The sequence below is a fragment of the Capricornis sumatraensis genome, chromosome 7, assembly GCF_032405125.1.
Source record: "Capricornis sumatraensis isolate serow.1 chromosome 7, serow.2, whole genome shotgun sequence".
NCBI lineage: Eukaryota > Metazoa > Chordata > Mammalia > Artiodactyla > Bovidae > Capricornis > Capricornis sumatraensis.
The window spans coordinates 115,541,377-115,564,280 of NC_091075.1; the positions used below are offsets into that span (position 1 = coordinate 115,541,377).

General features: G+C 45.9%; 1 protein-coding gene across 1 annotated transcript in view; it reads left to right on the forward strand.

Annotated features, from left to right (window-relative positions):
* TBC1D14 (TBC1 domain family member 14) overlaps positions 1 to 22,904 on the forward strand; it is a 105,356-nt gene that overhangs the window by 38,079 nt on the left and 44,373 nt on the right. The window contains exon 2 of the mRNA XM_068974778.1: positions 2,758 to 2,878. Coding sequence (XP_068830879.1) covers positions 2,758 to 2,878 — 121 coding nt within the window. The remainder of the gene's footprint in view (positions 1 to 2,757; positions 2,879 to 22,904) is intronic.

Here is a 22,904-nt window from a genome sequence, read left to right on the forward strand (position 1 = left end):
TTTCCCAATTTGGAACCAGTTCATTGTTCCATGTAAGATTCTAGCTATTGCTTCTTGACCTGCATACAGGTTTCTTAGGAGGCAGGTAAGGTGGTCTGGTATTCCCATCTCTTTAAGAATTTTCCACAGTTTGCTGTGATCCACAGAGTCAAAGGCTTTAGCATAGTCAATGAAGCAGATGTTTTTATCAAATTCTCTTGCTTTCTGTATGATCCAACGTAAAGTATACCAGAAGGGCACTCTCTTCTGTAACCATAGCAGTTAGCAAGACCAGGAAATGTAATATTACCCCAGGGCTATTCTGTTCTGTCATCTGTGTTCACATTGCGCCAGCTGTCCCGGTAGTCTTCTTTATACCTTTTTGGCCTGTGGTCCAGGGTCCACCTGCTGCTGTTGCTGTTCAGTTGCTGAGTTGTGTCTGTTTCTTTGCGACCCTATGGACTGCAGCACTCCAGGCTTCCCTGTCCTTCAGTGTCTCCTGGAGTTTAATCACACTCATGTTCATTGAGTCCATCTCATCCTCTATCACCTCCTCCTCCTCCTGCCTTTAATTGTCAGGTCTCTGTGTGTGTGTGCTGTGCTGAGTCACTTCACGTCCTGTCAGATTCTTCGCAACCCTGTAGACTGTACCCCACCACGCTCCTCTGTCCGTGGGATAATCGAGGCAAGAACACCGGCATGGGTTGCCGTGCCCTCCTCCAGGGGATCTGCCCACCCAGGGGCAGCACCCGTGTCTCTCACGTGAACTGCACTGGCAGGTGGTTCTTTACCACTAGCACCACCTGGGAAGCCCCCAGGTCTCCTTAGCCTCCTTTTAATCTGGAACAGTTCTTTTTTCTTTGTCAGCTGAGAAAAATGCAGCACCTAAAAGCTGAGAATTCTGTTTTATTAGGTGGCCTTACTGAGAACTAAGCCTGGGAAGGCAGCCTCTCTGATAGCTCTGATGGACTGTTCCAGAGAGATAAGCAAGGAACCTGGGTATAGAGGAGTTTTTGCGGAAGAAAACAAAAACAAAAAACAACGTAGTGGAACATCAAAACATGACTGCTAATCACAAAAAACAGCCAGCTCGCACTTGTGACTGTAGAGCTCTTCTGTGTATGGGAGGACGCAGCAGTCTGGGCTGACTGACATCAGTCCTTTGAAATACGTCATTACTACATGGGGCCAGTATCCTGGCTTTCTGCATCTTGAACCCCCTCCCCCCTCAGGGTGCACCGTTAGAGATGGCTACAGTGGCTGATGGCTGGGTGGGAGGCAACATTCTTTGTTTACCAAAATGATAGGCAGTGTTTTTTGTCCACCTGGGACACTGCCATTTTCAGAGTCAGATGTATTGTTTCATCGGCTGTCCCTCTGTTTCGGTGTGTTTGTGTTTCCTCACGGTGATATTCAGGTGATGCATTTTTTGGCAACTACGATCAACCTGGTGTGGTGTTCTCAGCATCAGAGGAGGTGACCTGCGCTCTCCATCCTGACGGTGAGGATGCCCACTGTGATCACTTGGCTAGTGAGGTGTCTCCACTGTGAAGTTAATTAATTTTGTCTTTGTAATTAACTAGTAATTTGTGGGAGATGGTTTCAAACTGTGTAACGATGCTTTTCTTCTTCCAGCTTCCACCTACCAGTTTTAGCATCCACTGGCTAATCCGTAAGCCCATCAGGCTTTCTCTGCTTACTGCTGCTGTTGCTAAGTCATGTGCGACTCTGCGACCCTGGGACTGTAGCCCGCCAGGCTCCTCTGTCAGTAGGATTTCTCAGGAAAGAATACTTATCTGGGGCATTCTAAGAATTTTCGTTCCACCTTCACTCGTGGATTCATTTTCCTGTTTGTATCCATATCCATTTGGGCTCATGGATTTCTTTTTTTATTGGGTGGGTTATAATCCCTTGTTCTCATTATGTATCTTGATGATTACATTCCAGATTCAGTCAGCAAGAGCCCTCTCAAGCCGGGTACTGTTTTTGTTAAACCTGTCGCAGTATTTCTTTGAGCACCTTCTTTCTAGCGCACAAGATGCTTCATGCTTATCTTAAACTTTCCAGTGAGACCCAGAAACCATTCATTTTCAATGAATGAACCAATACAGTGCGTTCCAAAACAGTTTATTTTGTAGCACCATTGAGAATTTATTTGTGTTATTTGGGTTTGTTTACATGTTGTTGTGAGAGAAGATCATGTGGCTGTCTCATGAGTGGCTTTCTTTTTATGATACATGGAGACTTTATAAATAGATAATATAGATTTACCTTATAGATAATTTAAACTAACTTAGAGGTTCAGGACTAAAGCAGCGGTTATCCTTTGAGCACTGATCATGTACCTGTAACTTTAATTCATATAGTGACCCTTGTTAAACATAAGGAAACTGAGTCTCAGAGAGGTTAATGTACAGATCAGAGTCACACAGCTAGTGAGTGACTGAGCCAGGGTTTCAGTGCAGTTTGGTCTGACTTCAAAGCTCACTTTTTCCGGATATGCTTTGTTACGCTGTAATGCATATCCTTACTCTCGATGATAGAACTTGTACATATTTTCATTGAACTACAAAAAGCTTACTTGTTGTGGTTCAAGAGCTTTTCACCTGCTTCATAATTCCGTGTCCACATGAAAATCAAGTCTGCAGAATTAAAGTCTGATTCAGCACATTGATCTCTCAGAGGGAAGTCTGCCTGTTTTCACTAGAGGGATTCAGCGGTCCGAGTGTCTCTGTAAGTATCCAGCAGTGCCCTAACTCTTTCATTTTCTTATTACAGGAATTTGCTTGCTAGGAAACAGAATGCAAGACTTGACAAACAAAATGACCTGGGATGGAAGTTATTTGGAAAAGTACCGCTCGGAGACAATGCTCAGAAAGATTCAAAGAAGTTGCAAAAGGTATACAAGATACAAAGACACAGAAATATGGGGTGCAGCATCCGTTTATGAGCCTTGCATAAATGCCCATTATTAAGGCTTTGAAATTGGAAAGCTTTGTTTTAACTTGCATGCTAAGGACCTGCTATTTAACTCTGTCTTCAGAACGTGGGTGACTTCAACTTTTTTCTTACAGCTTGTATGCGCACATGGGAGAGTTGAGACGGCTGGGCTTTAGAACTTGATTAAATTTAATCAGTTTTTTCCCGATAAGAGTTACAAATGTGATCAAATTTTTACTAATTGTATTTGATATTAAAGAATTCTCCCTTCCTGATCCCAAGGGCTTTAGCTGTTTCAGTTCAGTTCAGTTCGGTCGCTCAGTCGTGTCCGACTCTGTGACCCCATGAATCGCAGCATGCCAGGCCTCCCTGTCCATCACCAACTCCCGGAGTCAACCCACACCCATGTCCATCGAGTCGGTGATGCCATCCAGCCATCTCATCCTCTGTTGTTCCCTTCTCCTCCTGCCCCTAATCCCTCCCAGCATCAGGGTCTTTTCCAATGAGTCAACTCTTCGCATTAGGTGGCCAAAGTATTGAAGTTTCAGCTTCAGCATCAGTCCTTCCAGTGAACACTCAGGCTGTTTAGAACTTGATTAAATTTAATCAGTTTTTTTCCAATAAGAGTTACAAATGTGATCAAACTTTTTAATTGTGTCTGGTATTAAATAATTCTCCCTTCTTGGGACTTACCCATTCCTGTGCTGCCTAGGAGCAGGGCAGCTGGGGCCTTCGTTACCCAGGCTGCCGTGTGACCCCCTTCCCCTCGCTGGTGGAGGCTGCCCACCTGTCCTGGGAGAGAGGGTGGGGTTCAGGGTCAGACCAGGCCTGTGGTGTCTCACCACCGTGGGCTCCTTTGCCCCCCACGACGGGGAGGGTGCCAGCCCAGGAGGCAGGTGCTCATCCTTCCAGGGAGAGAGCTCAAGCACAGACTCAGCAAGGCCGGCGGGTGTTTGTGGCCTCAGCCACCCCAACTGTGACCACTTGCATCTTCTGCTTGGCCCCAAGCCCCAGCCGTCCTGACAGTGGGGCGTTTGCCCAGTGCCGTGGCACCGCCAGTAGCTGGCCCCCCAACCCCGCCCGAACCTTGGTTTTTTATCCACTGACACTTGTTCAGTAGACACTTCTCTAAGAGCCAGCCTTGTGCATGGCTCTGGAGTTAGAGAAATGGCACTGTGCCCAGGCTCCAGAGCACCCCTCTGGTGCGCAAAGGATTCCAGGGCAGGGCCACAGAGAGGGAGGCAGGGCCGCCATGGGGAACACACGCTGGGGTTAAATGAGTCATCATTTGGGTTTCTAGTTCATTTAAAACTCGCCACAAACTGATGAAGAAGTTCGTTGCTATCTTCATTTTACCAGAGGAGCCTTGGAGCAGACCGAGTGAGTGCGCAGCTGGAGGGCAGAGGGGCTGGAGGTCGGCCCCGGGCCTGCGGCTGCCAGGGCCCTCGCCGTGGCTCTTCCTCTGCAGGGCGTGCAGGGGGGCAGGTGCCAGGCGGCCCGGGCCCCGGGCTTCGTGCAGTGGGAGCCCAGGGAACAGGGGCGGGCAGTCCTCGTGGTGGGACGTGATGGGCTTGGAGCCCGCCCCTAACCTCGAGGCTGTGGGGAGCCCCCCACCAAGGGATTTACGCATGCAGGGAATGATGAGGCCCCCTGGCAAGCATGCGGCACTTGGACTTGTCCCAGTGAGAGAAGGGGGTCTGGCTCAGTGCCCATGAAAGTCGTGGGACTGCCAAGTCTTGTGGCCCCTCCAAGTATAGACGTGTTAGGTCTGGGGGTGCACTGTGTGGGGCTGTGGCTCAGACCACAGACTGGCTTTTCCAGGTTTCGTTGTTTATGTTTTGGCAAATTCATAGTGTTTCGAATGGTGTATAATGTTCCTTACAGCAGTTGTTGGGACCCAGGAGAATTGCAAAATAAATCAGTGTTGAAATTCATTTTTAGAGACTGTTACATTTTGAGTGTGGATTACTTATTGTGTAGGCTGTTAAAATAATACACAATTAAAATGTATATTCACATTCAGAGATCAGCTCTGCCGTTTCTTAGGAAACTCAGTAGCTAAGCTGTTACAGAATTTTTGAAGAAATCTATGCTTTTCTAAAAAGTTATACTTTTTATATACATTTTGCTGCGTAGATGTTCCTGTGGCTCTTAATGCCACTTGCATCATGCTTGAGTTTCTCTGTTATCTTTGTCGTACCCCCCTTTTCTAAAGGCGAGTGTGGATTATGTTCTCAGAGGGTTTCTGTGAACTGAAGTGACTAGGTCAGCTAATTCTGTAGTAACATGATACTGCAGAGAAGAGGGCCATCTGGCTCTGAGCATCAGTGATACAGGACGTAACGGCACCTGCATGCCTCATACAGCCCTGCCTCCGTCCTGTTTGCTCCAGCTTTGTGTCTGGGCCACCCATCCCTCACCCTGGGGCCTCCTCCGAGCTGGGAGGAAGATCCTGGGCGCAGGCCGGAGCTGGCTGCTGTCCAAGCTGTCGGTTCTCCCAGCCTCCCCTCCCCGATTCAGAGGGCCTGTCCCTGGGGCCTGAGTGTCCAGACTGGTGATCCCAGATGGTAGCAGTAGTTCTAGTTAGGGCTAAAACATAATTAAGATATTTCAGTTCAGCTCAATCGTGTCCGACTCTTTGCGACCCTATGAACCACAGCACGCCAGGCCTCCCTGTCCATCACCAACTCCTGGAGTTACTCAGACTCACGTCCATCGAGTTGGTGATGCCATCCAGCCATCTCATCCTCTGTCGTCCTCTTCTCCTCCTGCCCCCAATCCCTCCCAGCATCAAGAGTCTTTTCCAATGAGTCAACTCTTTGCATGAGGTGGCCAAAGTACTGGAGTTTCAGCTTTAGCATCATTCCTTCCAAAGAAATCTCAGGGCTGATCTCCTTCAGAATGGACTGGTTGGATCTCTTTGCAGTCCAAGGGGCTCTCAAGAGTCTTCTCCAACACCACAGTTCAAAGGCATCAATTCTTCAGCGCTCAGCCTTCTTCACAGTCCACAACTCTCACATCCATACATGACCACAGGAAAAACCATAGCCTTGACTAGACAGACCTTTGTTAGACTCTTAATTCCTTTCCCCTTTCTCTTTGGGAATATTTTGTACCTGAGTAGAAGTGGCCTCCTGTGGCGATTTAAAAACATGGACTTTGGAGTCAGACTTGCTGGGTTTGGGTCCCCGCTCTGCCTCACACATGGGCCTCCTGCTGCCTACCCGACAGCTCCCTCTGGACGTCTGGTAGGCCTTCCCTGATGAACAAGCACCAAAGCTGAACTCTGATTTTCTTTTTTTCTGATCTGTCAGACCTGTGCCCTTTGCAGCTTCCCCCATTTTCGTAGATGACAGCCTTTCTGGTCAGCTTTAGAACTGCTGGACTTCTCTTCCTGACACCGCCCTTCCAGCCTGACAGGTGTTTTGTTTGTGTTTATATGCTGTGGGTGGGGCAAATCTGATGTGCAGTCAGGTTTGAGAAGTAGTGACTTGCTGGAAAATTCTGAACCTCTGCTCCAATGAATTCGCATGGACGAAGTCTTACTAAAGAGGTGTTCCTGGCGTAGCTGGCAGAGGTGGCTGTGGCAAGTGGTCTCCCAGTTGCTCATGTTTTGGGGAATGGAGAGTGGAAGCCTTTAGATAAGCTAGTCACGCTCACCTGGTTATGGGCTTCCTCGGTGGCTCAGACGGTAAAGAATCCGCCTGCAGTGTGGGAGGCCCAGGTCAGTCTCTGCATTGGGAAGATCCCCTGGAGAAGGGAATGGCACCCCACTCCAGTATTCTTGCCTAGAAGATTCCATAGATAGAGGAGGCTGGTGGGCTACAGTCCATGGGGTCCCAAAGAGCCAGACATGACTCATGACTTCCCTGGTGGCTCAGACGGTAAAGCGTCTGCCTACAATGCGGGAGACCCAGGCTCAATCCCTGGGTCGGGAAGATCTCCTGGAGAAGGCAATGGCATCCCACTCCAGTATTCTTGCCTGGAGAATCCCAGGGACAGAGGAACCTGGTAGGCTACAGTCCATGGGGTCCCAAAGAGTTGGGCACGGCTAAGCGACTTCACTTTCACTCCAGCGACTAACACTTTGACTTGGTTATAGTAATGTGTAGAAGATGTATATGAATATTAGGAAATAAAATAACACTTGGAATCTTACTGCCCCCAAATGATGACTGTTTGTATTTTGGTGTTTTTCCTTTCAGTATTTTTCCGTGTGCTCTGCTTTTCTTTTCTTTAAAGAAAAGACCATTTGAAGAGTGATAGCGAGTCTTTGTAATTTGAGTACATGTCAGAGGGACTCCGGACTGTGAACCCCTGGGATGATGCTTCAGAATGGAGTCTGTGACTCTTTGAGGCCTCGCACTGTGTACACAGATGTGAGGGACTGTCAGTGTTGTCAGAAAGTGAGGCCGAGCAGCAGGCTTCAGTCCTGGGTGAGCTCTGAGGCAGACGCTGCTTGTGGCAAAGACAGCAGCAGGAGGGGCAAGCTTGCAGGCTTCACCATCCTGGACAGAACTGTCAGGGGAGCAAACACGAGTACATGTGTTGGGGTTCGTATAACCTGGGATGTCTTCGGTGGCCTTCTGGAATTTCAAGTCAGCTCTTAGATGTTAAAGAGAGAATCCCAGAAGAAAGCAAAACCAGGACAACTTAAAAGTGACATTCATTCTCACCTCTGGGTTCTCAGGAAATCATGAATGATTATGAACTGCAGAAAGGAAAAGCCTTGAGTACTCACTGCAGGTAACTGGTGGCTGGCCTGCAAGTATATTCTAAAACAATTTAATTTCATTTTAAAAGGAAACCTTTCTTCATTCTTATAATCCCTTATGCATTTGGAAAATGAGTTTGAACTAGTTTACAAGAAAGATCAGGTCTCAGTTACGGATAAGAAGAATGAAGCATACTCTAAAGTGTCTCTCCCAGTGAAGGGAGCCGTACCACTCGAACATAAACGTAATACCTGGAGCAGCGGTGTGGGGTTCTAGAAAGGAAGTAGTAGCAGGTGGTTTGGAGAGGAAGACTGGAAGCTCTGCTGAACGGGCCACACTCACCACTCTCTGCGTCCTCTGGTATCCCCAGCTTGACACAGGGTAGTATAAATAAGGGCTGATTGTGTCTCAAATCTTGCAAAAGATATAAACCTACAGATTTGGGAGACCAGGAGGCTCAGTGAGCTCCAGACAGGATGAACTCACAAAGTCAGTGCCCAGACATTTCATAACCATGCTGCTGGAAATGTAGACAAAGAAACAAAATCTTAGAAGCAGCCAGAGAAAGTATATCACTTACTGGGGAGGGGCAGTTTGGATGACTTGCTTTTCCCATCAGAAACCGAGGAGGCCACCAGGAAGTGAAACAGCATTTTTTAAAGCGCTGAAAGGAAAGAACTTCTCGTTGTTCAGTCCCTGAGTCGAGTCTGACTCTTTGCAACCCCATGGCCTACAGCACACCAGGCTCCCCTGTCCTTCACATCACCCGGAGTTTGCTCAGACTCATGTCCATTGAGTCACTGATGCCATCCAACCGTCTCGTTCTCTGACTGCCTCTTCTTTCCTTGCTCCTCTTCGTCTTCCCCACATCCGGGTCTTTTCCAATGAGTTGGCTCTTCGCATCAGGTGGTCAAAGTATTGGAGCTTCAGCTTTAGCATCAGTCCTTCCAGTGAATATTCAGGACTGATTTCCTTTAGGATAGACTGGTTGGATCTTCTTGCAGTACAAGGGACTCTCAAGAGTCTTCTCCAGCACCACAGTCCAAAAGCATCAATTCTTCGGCGCTCAGTTTTCTTTATGGTCCAACTCTCACATCCATACATGACTACTGGAAAAACCATAGCTTTGACTATACGGATCTTTGTTGGCAAAGTGATGTCTTTGCTTTTCAATACTTAAACTCTTTTTAATGTCTAGGTTTGTAATAGCTTTCTTTCCAATGAGCAAGTGTGTTTTTTAATTTCATGGCTGCAGTAACCGTCCGCAGTGATTCTGGAGCCCAAGAAAATAAAATCTGTCACTACTTCCACATTTTCCCTTTCTATTTGCCATGAAGTGATGGGACCAGATGCCATGATCTTAGTTTTTTGAATGTTGAGTTTTAAACCAGCTTTTTCACTCTCCTCTTTCACCCTCATTAGGAGGCTCTGTAGATACTCTTCTCTTTCTGCCATTAAAGTGGTATCATCTGCGTATCTGAGGTTGTTGATATTTCTCCTAGCAATCTTAATTCCAGCTTGTGCGTCATCAATCTTGGCATTTCTCATGATGTACTCTGCATACAAGTTAAATAACCAGGGTGACAATATATAGCCTTGTTGTACTCCTTTCCCAATTTTGAACCAGTCTGTTCCATGTCCGGTTCTAACTGTTGCTTCTTGAACCACATACAGGTTTCTCAGAGATGGGTAAGGTGGTCTGGTGTTCCCATCTGTTTAAAAATTTTCCACAGTTTGTTGTGATCCACACAGTCAAAGGCTTTAATGTAGTCAGTGAAGTAGATAGAAGTAGATGTTTTTCTGGAATTCCCCTCCTTTCTCTGTGATCCAGTGGATGTTGGCAATTTGACTCTGTTCTTCTGCCTTTTCTAAATCCAGCTTGAACATCTGGAAGTGCTTGGTTCATGTACTGTTGAAGCCTAGCTTGGAGAACTTTGCACATTACTTTGTTACTGTGTGAGATGAGTCCAGTTGTGCAGTAGTTGGAACATTCTTTAGCATTGCCTTTCTTTGGGATTGAAATGAAAACTGACCTTTTCCAGTCCTGTGGCCACTGCTGAGTTTTCCAAATTTGCTGGCATATTGAGTGCAGCACTTTCACAGCATCATCTTTTAGGACTTGAAATAGCTCACCTGGAATTCCATCACCTCCACTAGCTTTGTTCGTAGTGCTGCTTTCTAAGGCCCACGTGACTTCACGCTAGGATGTCTGACTCCAGGTGAGTGACCACACCATCATTGTTATCCTGGTCATTAAGACCATTTTTGTACAGTTCTGTGTATTCTTGCCACCTCTTCGTATTAATCTCTTCTACCTGCTAGGTCTTTACCGTTTCTGTCCTTTATTGTGCCCATCCTAGCTTGAAATGTTCCCTTGATATCCTCGATTTCCTTGAAGAGATTTCTATTCTTTCCCATTCTGTTGTTTTCCTCTGCTTCTTTGCATTGTTCGTTTAAGAAGGCCTTCTTATCTCTCCTTGCTATTCTCTGGAACTCTGCATTCAGTTGGGTGTATCTTTCCCTTTCTGCCTTGCTTTTTACTTTTCTTCTTTCCTTAGCTATTTGTAAGGCCTCCTCAGACAACCGCTTCACCTTCTTGCATTTCTTTTTCTTTGCAATCGTTTTGGTCACTGCCTCCTGTACAGTGCTGTGAACCTCTGTCCATAGTTCTTCAGGCACTCTGTCTACCAGGTCTAATCCCTTGAATGTATTTGTCACTTCTACTGTCTAATCATAAGGGATTTGATTTAGATCATGTCTCGATGGCCTAGTGGTTTCCCTACTTTCTTAAATTTAAGCCTGGATTTTGCAACAAGGAGCCAATGATCTGAGCCACAGTCAGCTCCATGTCTTGTTTTTGCTGACTTATATAGATCTCCTCCATCTTCAACTGCAAGAATATAATCAATCTGATTTCGGTATTGACCATCTGGTGATGTCCATGTGTAGAGTCTTCTCTTGTGTTGGTGGCAAAGGATGTTCACTATGACCAGTGTGTTCTCTTGACAAGACTCCATTAGCCTTTGCCCTGCTTCATTTTATACCCCAAGTCCAAACTTGCTTGTTACTCCAGGTATTTCTTGCATTCTAGTCCCCTCTAATGAAAAGGACATCTTTTTTTGGTGTTGTAGGTCTTGTAGGTCTTCATAAAACCTGTCAACTCCAGCTTCTTCGGCATTCGTGGGCAGGGCATAGACTTGCATTACTGTGACGTTGAATGGTTTTCCTTGGAAACGATCATTCTGTCATTTTTAAGATAGCACCCGAGTTCTGCATTTCAGACTCTTTTGTTGACTATGATGCTACTTCATTTCTTCTAAGGGATTCTTGCCCACAGTAGTAGGTATAATGGTCATCTGAGTTAAATTCACCCATTCCTGCCCATTTTAGTTCACTGATTCCTAAATTATCATGTTGATGTTCATTCTTGCCATCTCCTGCTTGACTACATCCAATTTACCTTGATTCATGAACCTATCATTCCAGGTTCCTATGCAGAATTGTTCTTTACAGCATCGGATTTTACTTTGACCACCAGACACATCCACGTCTGAGCATTGATTCCATACTGGCCCAGCTGCCTCATTCTTTCTAGAGCTATCAGTAATGGCCCTCTGTTCTTCCCCAGTAGCATATTGGACACCCTCTGACCTGGGGGGTTGCTAATTTTCCAGTGTCATATCTTTTTGCCTTTTCATACTGTTCATGGGGTTCTCACGGCAAGAATACTGGAGTGGTTTGCCATTCCCTGCTCCAGTGGACCATGTTTCGTCAGAACTTTCCACTGTGACCCGTCCATCTTGGGTGGCCCTGCGTGACATGACTTATGGCTTTATTGAATAATGCAAGCCTTTCTTAACCCAAGAAAAGCACTGTCAACCCCAAATTCTATATCCAGCAAAAATACCCTGCAGCAGTGGAAGTAAAATAAAGACCTTTTCGGATAAAGGAAAACTGAGGGGATTTGTTGCCAGCAGATCTAAAAAAAATTATTGAAGGAAGTTTTCCAGACAGTAGGGACATTATACTAGAAGAGACCCGAAACATTAGGGAGGAAGAGGAACAGAAATGGTAAAAGTCCAGATGAGCACAGCAGACCATTGTTCTCGCAATGAGGTCTTTGAAATGTTTTGTTGAAAGCAGAAAGTATGTTGTTGTATGGGATTTTCAGCGTATGTTGATGTAGTATGTATTACAGATAGACCATGAAGGGGAAGAGGGTATGATGGTAATGTTTCTACATTCCACGTGAAGTGCTAAAATATTGATTCTAATTAGATTGTGAGAAATATATATTGTAAATCTCAGATCAACCACTAAACTTCACAAAGAGAGCGAAAAATGAAATATTTTAAAGTGGAATTCTAAAAAAATAAGTTCCAGGAAGTGAAAGCAAGACAGGCAAGAGGAAATGTAGAAAGGAAAACTAGAAAACATAAGATGGACGGCTCAAATGGAAACGTGTCAATAATTACCTTAATACAAATGGTCTGAGCATACCAACTGTGTGTGACATTGTCAGAGTGGGTTCAGAAACAACGACCCAGCTATGTACCGTCTAAAATAAATTCACTCCAAATAGGAAACATGTAGTTATAATTAAAGGGTGCAAAAAGATACCACTGCCGTGAAGACACTAGTCAACATGCAGATGGAGTAAGATCAGGAAAAGTAGACTTAAGCGAAGAAATCACCAGGGACAGGTGGGATGTTGCCAGTGAAGACGTAGCCACACTGAGTGTGTGTCTAATAGGAGAGCTGCAAAGCACGCAGCCCAGAGCCTGACGGATCTGAGACAAGTAGGTGCATCCAAGGTTACAACCGGAACGCCAGTGCCCCTCTGAGTAACTGACGGGGCTACTGGCAGAATGAGCCAGCCCCACCAGGGAGCCTCCCATCACTGAGCCAGGCTGCTGGGCGTTCGGAGAAGACTCCACACCCCAGCAGAGCATGACACACCTTTTCAAGCTCATGTGGATGGTCACCACGGTAGACCAAACCTGTGATATAAAGGAAGCTAAATTGGAAAGGACTCAGTTTATACAAAAATATCTTCCCTCACCTCAGTGGAGTTATCTTTTTCTTATCTTTCTGATAAGAAGAACATCTCTCCACACTTGGAAATTAAACACGTAACATGCTTCTAAACCCCTGGAGAAGGAAATGCTAATCTCCTCCATTATTGTTGCCTGGAGAATCCCGTGGACAGAGGAGCCCTGTGGGCTGTAGTCCATGGAGTCATAAAAGAGTTGATCACGCCTGAGCATATGCTTCCAGATAAGTTTTGGGACAATAAGAGAGTCACAAGGAAAATGAGAAAATATTTTGAACTGAACAAAAATACAGTCTATCAAACTTTGTGGGATGCAGTGCTTAGAAGGACATTTTAATTTTTTGGCCTCACTGTGTGGCTCATGGGACCTTAGTTCCCCAACCAGGGATCAGACTTGGGCCCTCAGCAGGGAAAGCCCAGTGTCTTAACCACTGGACTTCTGGGGAATTGCCCAAGAATGGAATTTATAGCATTAAGCCAGTTCGGTTAGAAAAGAGAAGAGTTCTCTAATTTTCTACCTTAAGAAACTGTAAAAGGAGCAAATAAACCCAAAACAAGCGAAAAGGAGAAAATAACACATGTGAGAACAGAAGACACTGAGATTGAAAACAGAAATTAATAGAGAAACCACAAGCTGGTTCTCTGAAATGATCAACAAAATCAAACGCGAACAAAACTGACAGCAAGGAGGACCAAATTATCAGTAAGAGAAGTTAGAGGAGGAGACACTGCTGCAGACGCTGCAGAAATTAAAAGGATAAGAGAAATTTAAAGGATAACTCTTATTTATAAGAGTTATAAACAACTCTCCAAACATAAGTTTGATAACTTAGATGGAATGATCCACTTCCTTGAAAGTCACACATCACCAAAGCTCATTCAGGATGCAATAGATAACCCAAATTGTGCTGTAATTATTAATGAAACGGAAATTGTAGTTCAAAACCTTCCAAAAAAGAAATCTCCAAGCCTAGAGGGGGTTTCATTGATGAGCTCTTTTAAATATTTAAAGAAAGACTGGGAGCTGACTGTGGCTCAGATCCTGAACTCCTTATTGTCAAATTCAGACTTAAAGAAAGTAGGGAAAACCACTAGACCATTCAGGTATGTCCTAAATCAAATCCCTTATGATTGTACAGTGGAAGTCACAAATAGATTCAAGGGATTACATCTGATAGAGTGCCTGAAGAACTATAGACAGAGGTTCGTGACATTGTACAAGAGGCAGTGATCAAGACCATCCCCAAGAAAAAGAAATGCAAAAACGCAAAATGGTGGTCTGAGGAAGACTTGCAAATAGCTGAGAAAACAAAAGTAGCTAAAGGCAACGTAGAAAAGGAAAGATACCCATCTGAATGCAGAGTTCCAATAAAATAGCAAGGAGAGATAAGAGAGCCTTCCCAAGTGACCAGTGCAAAGAGATAGAGGAGAACAATAGAATGGGAAAGATTAGAAATCTCTTTAAGAAAATTAGAGATACCAAAGGAACATTTCCTGCAAAGATGGGCACAGTAAAGGTCAGAAACAGTATGGACCTAACAGAAGCAGAAGATAAGAGGAGTGGCAAGAATACACAGAAGAGCTATACAGAAACGATCTTAATGACCTAGGTAACCATGTTGGTGTGATAACTCACCTAGGAACCAGACATTCTGGAGTCCAAAGTCAAGTGGGCCTTAGGAAGCATCACTATGAACAAAGCTAGTGGAGGTGATAGAATTCCAGCCGAGCTATTTCAAGTCCTAAAAGATGATGATGTGAAACTGCTGCACTCAATATGCCAGCAAATTTGGAAAACTCAGCAGTGACAACAGGACTGGAAAAGGCCAGTTTTCATTCCAATCCCAAAGAAGGGCAATGCCAACTACTCCACAGTGGCACTCATCTCACACGCTAGCAAAGGAATGCTCAAAGTTCTCTAAGCCAGGCTTCAGCAATACATGAACCTTGAACTTCCAGATGTTCAAGCTGGATTTAGAAAAGGCAGAGGAACCAGAGATCAAATTGCCAATATCCGCTGGATCATCAAAGAAGCAAGAGAGTTCCAGAAAAACATCTATTTCTGCTTCATTGACTATGCCAAAGCCTTTGACTGTGTGGATCACAGCAAACTGGAAAATTCTTAAAAAGATGGGAATACCAGACCACCTAACCTACCTGCTGAGAAATCTGTATGCAGGTCAGGAAGCAACAGTTAGAACTGGACATGGAACAACAGACTGGTTCCAAATCGGGAAAGGAGTATGTCAAGGCTGTATCTTGACATCCTGCTTATGTAACTTATATGCAGAGTACACATCATGAGAAATGCTGGGCTGGAGGAAGCACAAGCTGAAATCAAGATTGCCAAGAGAAATATCAATATCCCTAGACATGCAGATACCACCCTTATGGCAGAAAGTGAAGAACTAAAGAGCCTCTTGATACAAGTGAAAGAGGAGAGTGAAAAAGCCGGCTTAAAACTCAGTATTCAAAAAACTGAGATCATGGCGTCCGTTCCCATCACTTCATGGCAAATAGATGGGGAAACAATGAAAACAGCAACAGACTTTATTTTCTTGGACTCCAAAATCACTGTAGATGGTGTTTGCAGCCATGAAATTAAAAGACGCTTGCTCCTTAGAAGAAAAGCTATGACCAAGCTAGACAGCATATTAAGCAGTCATTACTTTGCCAACAAAGGTCCGTCCAAAGCTATGGTTTTTCAGTAGTCATTTATGGATGTGAGAGTTGGACCATAAAGAAAGCTGAGTGCTGAAAAATTGATGCTTTTGAACTGTGGTGTTGGAGAAGATGCTGGAAAGTCTCTTGTATGGGAACGAGATCAAACCAGTCAATCCTAAAGGAAATCAACTGTGAATATTCATTGGAAAGACTGATGCTGAAGCTGAAGCTCCGGTATTTTGGCCATGTGATGCAAAGAACTGACTCACTGGAAAAGACCCTGATGCTGGGAACGATTGAAGTCAAGAGGAGAAGGGGACGACAGAGGATGAGATGGTTGGATGGTATCACCGACTTGATGGACATGAGTTTGAGCAAGCTCCGGACATTGGTGATGGACAGGGAAGCCTGGCGTGCTGCAGTCCATGAGGTTGCAAAGAGTCGGACATCACTAAGCCACTGAACTGAACTGAACCAGACCCACTTCCACAATATACATCTTAAGATAACAAGATTAGTCATAAGGTTCTTGTTAAGGAGAAACATGTCCTCAAGAAGATACATTGTTATATTGATCAAGACAAAGCAATGTAGAAAAAGTTTGTCCTTTTCTCCTCCTTGAGAGATCCGGACCCCTTTCTCCTTCTCAAGGGTTCCAGACCCCTTTCTTCTCCTTGGGGACTGCTTATCACCTACCCAAGAATTGACTGTCTCAGTCTCAGCAGGAGATTATCTCATAAAATGTCTGTGGTGGTTGTTTAGTCGCTAAGTCATGTCCGAGCTCTTGTGACCCCATGAACTGTATTCTGCCAGGCGCCTCTGTCCATGGGATCCTCCAGGCAAGAATACTGGAGTGGGTTGCGATTTCCTTCTCTAGGGGATCTTCCTGACCCAGGAATCGAACCCAGGGCTGCTGCATTGAAGGCAGATTCTTTACCAACTGAGCTACGAGTATAAAATGTCTAATTCTTATTATCTTGGATTTTAGAGAGGCAGCACGTTCTATATCAGGCTTTTCTATGAGGCATTTGTGGAAGAGAAGGAAAGGGGGAAGCGAGGAGAAAGGGAAATGGCAGTGTGGTCCTTTAGTTTGGACAGGTTTTGTTCTGTGCATGGATTGTCTCCTGTTGTCGTGGTGACAGTTAAGTCATCTGAGCAGTTTAGCTCTCTCGCCTCAGATGCCTTAGTATAAGCTGGATTCCGTGCCCGGTGCCTCTCCAGGTGTGGAAGTGATGCCTTCCCCCGTCAGTCCGAGAGGGCAGAACTCGGGGCACACTTCCAGCCTTTGCGCTGGGGCTCCCAGGGGGAGGTGGGAGCTCGAGGCCAGGAAACGGACGGGCCGATCTTTCCTGGGGCCACAGACCCTGCTGGGGTCCGAGGGGTCAGGCCTGGGAGGGACTCTGAGCAGAGGGCGCCTTGTCTGTGTCCTGGTTCAGTCACTCGCAGTCAGTTGCGTGGCTTCAGGCTGCTGACTTGACTTTGCCTCTCTTAACCGGTGGCTCCTTCTCTGCAAAGATAATGCCCGTCTTGCCTGTGCTTGTGAAGGTTCAGTGGGAGGAAGTCTGGGTGGTAGTGGTCCCAGTGGCAGTAGTGGGTGGTGGTAGCCGCAGTAGTTCAGTGGTTAGAAGGCTCTGTGCTTCCACGGGCTCGACCCCTGGTACGCTGAGACCCTGTGTGCTGCGTGGTGCAGCCAAAACAGATAAAAGCTAATGCGCTCAGTTTGTGTTTCAGTGTGGGTGTTCCTGGAGCCGCGGTTGGTGTCCAGTGAGAGCTCAGTAAATGTCAGTGGCTTCTTGTGTTCTGGTCTCACCTCAGGGCTATACCTTTACTCCTGTGACTGGATAAAAATCTTAAAAAAGTAAATTAAAACAACTTTGCCACTGTCAGGAGTGTTCAGTGTGTTTTGGAAATTTGTAGTTGGCAAAATCAGTCTTGAATTCCATCTGAAACAGCTTAAAAAAATTTTTTTTTTTACAAATTATAAAAAATAGTTCATGAAAAAAAACACTTGTAGAATCCCCAAATGACAGAGGCATGCAGAGTTAACAGGAAAGCCCTCTTCACCTGAGACTCTGCGCCCTGCCTCCCTACCCTCCCTGGCCTTCCTCTGAGCCAGGGGACAGTGTATGCTTTGCTCGCGGGCACACGTTTGTGATAGAGGAGACTTGCCCAGTCTGACCCTGAAGATGCTGTGGCCAGGATTGTTCAGAGGGAACCGTCCGTCTTTTGTACCTGGTCTGTGACTGACTGTGGGCTCCGGTGATGGTATCTGCAGCTGAGTAGCCTGTTGAATAACCTGAACCAGAAAAGTGTGTTCCAGGCAAGCAGCTGAATCAAGGCCACTTCCGAGGAAGATGTAGGGAGGTGGCCCTTGGGAGCTTTCAAATGCTCCTGTGCTTCCCTGAACAATTTAATATGTTGATATAAAAATATTGACAGCCAGAGAAAACTGCTTTTTTTTCCCACATCAATCTAATTCCCAATGGAAGATTGAGATTTTTAAAAGTATTTTGTAGTCTCTGAGCATTGTTGGATCAGCAGGGGAGACGCTTCTTGGGCCTTTCCCAGGGGTTGATGGGCACAGGCCTGGCTGGCTTGTCTCGGCTGCAATGTGTGGAGCCTAGCTGACCTTCTGAGGAGGTGTAGTCAGCAAGCGGCCACACGGGACTTGGAGGAACCTCAGATTTGAGAGGAATAAGACTGTGAACTTTCAGTTTCCTCTAAACTGTCCTTTAAGTTACTAGTGTAAGTTGAGCTCAGAATGTTGGTTTGCATCTTGTCAGCGTGTGAAAGCGCTTCAGGTGGAGTTTTCTCTTTGCCACTGGAAACCCCATTGTTGTTGCTGTTCAGTTGCACAGTCGTGCCGACTTTTTGCCACCTGGACTGCAGCTCGCCAGGCTTCTCTGTCCTTCACTGTCTCCTGGAGTTTGCTCAGACTCCTGTCCATTGAGTCGGTGATGCCATCCAACCATCTCACCCTCTGCTGCCCCTTCCCTTGCCCTCAGTCTTTCCCACTCCGTGGCACCCTTGAGTTCACAGGCAAGTGTTAGGTTTGCTCCTTGGCCCTCTGCCCGTGTCTGATAGTTACTGTGGCCTTAGGACCATGGAGGGGGCATGGCTGTGGTAAAGTGAAGTCGTAGTTCGAAGGCTGTGCACCAGGGGAGTTGATAGGAAGAGGCTTCGGAGCCAGACTGCCCGGGTTGAAATCGCACTCTGCCCCTGACCAGCTGTCACTTAACCAGGGAAGGTACTCAGAGCCTCAGCTGCTGTGTCTGGGAAAAGGGGGGGTGGGGAGAGGATGCTGACGGTACCTATACTCGTTTCTTGTTGCTCCTCAATAAATTACCACCAAAGTTGGTGACTTAAAACAATACAGATGTATCCTCCTATGGTTAGGAGGTCAGAAATCTGGAATGAATCTTCCAGGCTAAGATCAAAGTGTAGGCAGGGCTGGCCTCCTTAGAGGCCAGGAGAGCACCTGTGCCTCCCGTCTCAGGTTCTGTAAGCTGCTGGCCTCCTTGGCCTGTGGCTGCATCACTGTAGTTTGTTTCCATCAGCGCGTCGCCTTCCCCTGCTTCCATCTTCACATCCTCCTCTGCTTCGATCTTCTGAAGACACTTGGGGTTATTTTGGGCCCACCCAGATAATGAAGGATAATCTCCCCATCTCAGGGCCCATGACGTTAATCCTGCCTGCAGAGTCCCTTCTACCACCTAAGCTCACAGTCACAGGTCCCCGGGGTTGACATGGGTGTGTCTGCGGGCCGTCCCTCTGCCTGGCACAGGACTGACTCACTTCGTGGGGTTGAGGGGGTTGAATGAAACTCGTCCCGTCTTAGCTCAGATGTTCCCTCCTAGGTGGTGTCTTCTAAGCGGTTTTCCCTGACCACCCAGTCTGAAGGACCATCCTCTGCCCGAGGGCTGTTGGGTATTTTCTGCACAGCGCTTTTCTCCGTCGTAAACTCTTGCCCACTTGCTTGTTGCCTCTTTATTGCCTGCCTCTCGACCCCTCCCGGAATGTGAATTCACGAAGCTTAGGAGCAGACCTCGTTTGCTTTTCAGTCCCTTTCTCCCCAGGGCTAGAACAGTTCCTAGCTTTATTGGATGGTTAAAACGAATTTGTTAAATGGGTGAAAGTGAAAGTCACTCAGTTATGCCCCACTCCTTGGGACCCCATGGACTGTACAGTCCGTGGAATTCTCCAGGCCAGAATACTGGGGTGGGCAGCCATTCCCTTCTCCAGGGGATCTACCCAACCCAGGGATGGAACTCACGTCTCCCACATTGTAGGAGGATTCTTTACTGTCTGAGCCACGAGGGAAGCCCATTAAATGGATGAATGAATTTCAAAATTTCAAAGTACACCACTTTGTAGACTTTCTTATCTCTATGACAACATAGACATTTCCCCGTATCATTAAGTATTCTCCCACGATCTCGTTTTTACGCACTGAGGTATGGCCTTTGTGCAGCCATGTCTTGGTTTATTTAAACAGTTTTCCTCAGCTGGGCGCTGGTGCCGGTGCTTTCCTGTGAAACCCAGTGGCCTGTAGCGTGGCTGGGCTTTGTCAGCCGTGCGTTAGGGTGTTGCATGGAGCAAATCACCCAGTCTCACCTCCTGACCTCAAAGGGTGGAGACAACCATGTTGTAGGTTAACCAATAAGGAAATAAATCCAGTGTGCTGGTAGCCTGGGAATGAGCTTTGGCTAACTCAGAAACTTCAGGAAGCAGAATTCTTGACAGGTGAATTAAGATAAAGTCAAATCTAATGCCATACTGAGATAGAGAAGAGGCTCTGTTGACTTCTTATTTTTAAGTTTCAAATTTTAGTAAATTCAACCTGTCCTCACATGGTATATAGTTAAAACTTTATAAATGGTACTCAGATGTAAAATATGTGATAGAAACTCTTGTTAAAGTAACTCGAAGGTTACCACCTGCCGAGGGGATAAGCAGTGTGTTTTTGGCAAGCATGTCTTAATATGTATTTAGCCCATGCTTAACACGTGTCTCTCATATTTAAATTCAGTGAGCCTCCAGGCTCACTGTGGACTAGATGTTGGTAGGAGAGGCTGAGAACCCATACCTGTCTTTGAGAATAGAACGAGCTCTCTTCCTGTCTCAGGACTTATTTCCGGAAGGACACAGTAACTCCTCAGGCTGGGTCGGCTGCCTCTCCTGGGGTCTGATTCCTCTCCGTCACAGGACCGAGCACCCCCAGAGTGTGGTGATCGTCTGTTTGCTGGTCTGTGAGGGACGTAAGGACAGGAGCCTTGTTCATCTTTAGTCCTAGGGCCAAGCACCGCGAGTGCTTCTGGGAGAGCTGGGAAGACAGGCGGGAGAATGACGGAGTCCACGCGTGCCGCGTGCCTCCTCTGTGCTGGGGGCTTCGCTCATCTCCAGTGGTGGAGAGACAACAGCCAGTCCCCACCCTCAGAGGTTTCCTCTTGAGGGAAATAAGTACTAACCAGAGAGTCATGTAATTACAAGGTGTGATTAAGTGCTGTGAGAAAGCAGAACCTGATGCGGGGAGGGAGACAAACAGGGCCTTGCTGTCGTTTACATGGGAGGGAAGAGAGTGTTTCTGCAGGGAAGGCATTTAAGATGAGTTCTGAAGATGAGGTCGGCCTTCGTTTAGTCCCCTTGTGAAGAAAAACTCAAACCTAGAGAAGGGTTCAAGGAATAATTTAATGATGAACAGCCGTATATTATGCTCCGCTAGATTGAACAGTTGTTGACATTTTACCATATTCATTTTATCCTGCCTTTTCTAGTTTCAAAAAATGGAATCACTTGAAGGTAACTTGCAGGTATCATGACATCGTACCCATAAATACATCACCATTCAGCGCTCTACACAACCATGAAGGTGTCATCGGGCTTTAGAAAATCATCAGTAATTTCCGCAGCAGTGCCTGGCCGTGGCTGTGTTCAGACGCTGTTCGTGACCAGGCCGCGTCTTCTTTCTCTGGTTGCACCAAGCTGCTCTTCATGGACCAGCATCCAGTCAGGTCCCTGTACTCACCTTAGCTGTGTGTCGCTTAATTCTCTTCATGGAAAACAGTTACTCTGCCATTGTTTGATGACATTTACCTTTCTTAAAAAAAATGATCATGGGTTAAAGATTCATTTAACACATTGAGGAGATGTGTGAAATGAAGCAGCAAGATGGAAAAATTTATTCCAAAGACATTTGAGGAAGTAGATAGTTATAGACATAAAACCGAACAAAGAATTAGAATAAGATTGCTAGGTTAGATTTAAATAAACGAATACGGTAAGAAAACATCACCTCTGGAGTTAAGTTTTCAGTTGGACATAAATGTGCAAGTTAATATGTCACTTCACAGTTTCTGGGTTCTAATCGAGTGGCTTATCTCCTAGAGGATTAAAAACTTCAGCCAGGCTTGTTGAAAACAACCAGGTATAAACTGAGGAGACACCTCTCCCCCATGCATTTGTCTTACTTCCAAATTTTGAGTTAAGTTTTATAAACAAGGCTTTCCTTAATCCTTCCCAGCCAGAATCAGCCTCTCCCCTTTTATCCTATTACTTTTAACAAATGGCTTTATTGTGGCAGGATTATTATGCCATCAGATTTACTCAGTGTACATGTTCGTGATTTCTTAATAAACTTAAACAGTTACGCAACGGTCACTGCGATCCCGATGTAGAGTATTTTCATCACTCGAGAAAGTTCCCTCATGCCATTTGCAGTGGATCTCTGCTTCCACCTCCAGCTCCAGGCGAACATTGATTTGCTTTATGTGGAGAGATTTGCTTATCAAAGACATTTTGTATGAATGGAATCATGCACATTATCATTCGTCTGCCTTTCTCTCCGCAGTGCCCCGAGGCGCGCCTATGTGCTGTCCACGTGCAGCGTGTATCAGTGCCCCTGTTCGTTGCTGTAGATGCTGTTTATCCGTTCCTCACTTGGTGGATTTCTTTTGGTGTTGGGCTATAATGAATAATGCTGCTGTGCATATTTGCTAGCAAGACTTTTTGTGGATGTATTTTTTATTTCTTTTGGATAGATTCCTACAAGTGTGGTGGTGGTGGTGGGGGTTTAGCCGCTCAGTTGTGTCGGTGTGTATTGAACTGTATATATAAGACACTGCCAGATTCTTTCTAAAATGGCTGCAACTGCCAGCGACTTATGAAAATTTCTTGTTGCTGTCTGACTCCTTAACCGCAGCTTGATGGACACTGTAGGTTTCTGAGTGAAGTTTCTAGTGGTAACTTGGTAATGCTATTATTCAGAAAGTCAGCTGGGGAAAGCCTCCTTCCATGGTCTGAGGAGTCATGAGTTTCCATCACAAAAGAAGGGTCTGTGCTGTCTCAGAGCCAGAGCTCAGCCCTTGCACATTGGACCCATGGGCTGACCAGCAATCATTTTGACCTTACCGCAGAATTTAAGACTTAAAGCACTGAGGTATGATCTGCAAACAGTGGAATGCTCTCCTCTGAAGCGTACTATTCAATTAGTTTTGAGGAATGCTTATCAAGATAGTAATTCTGTCACCCCTGGTGATACACTCTGTCCCTTCCCA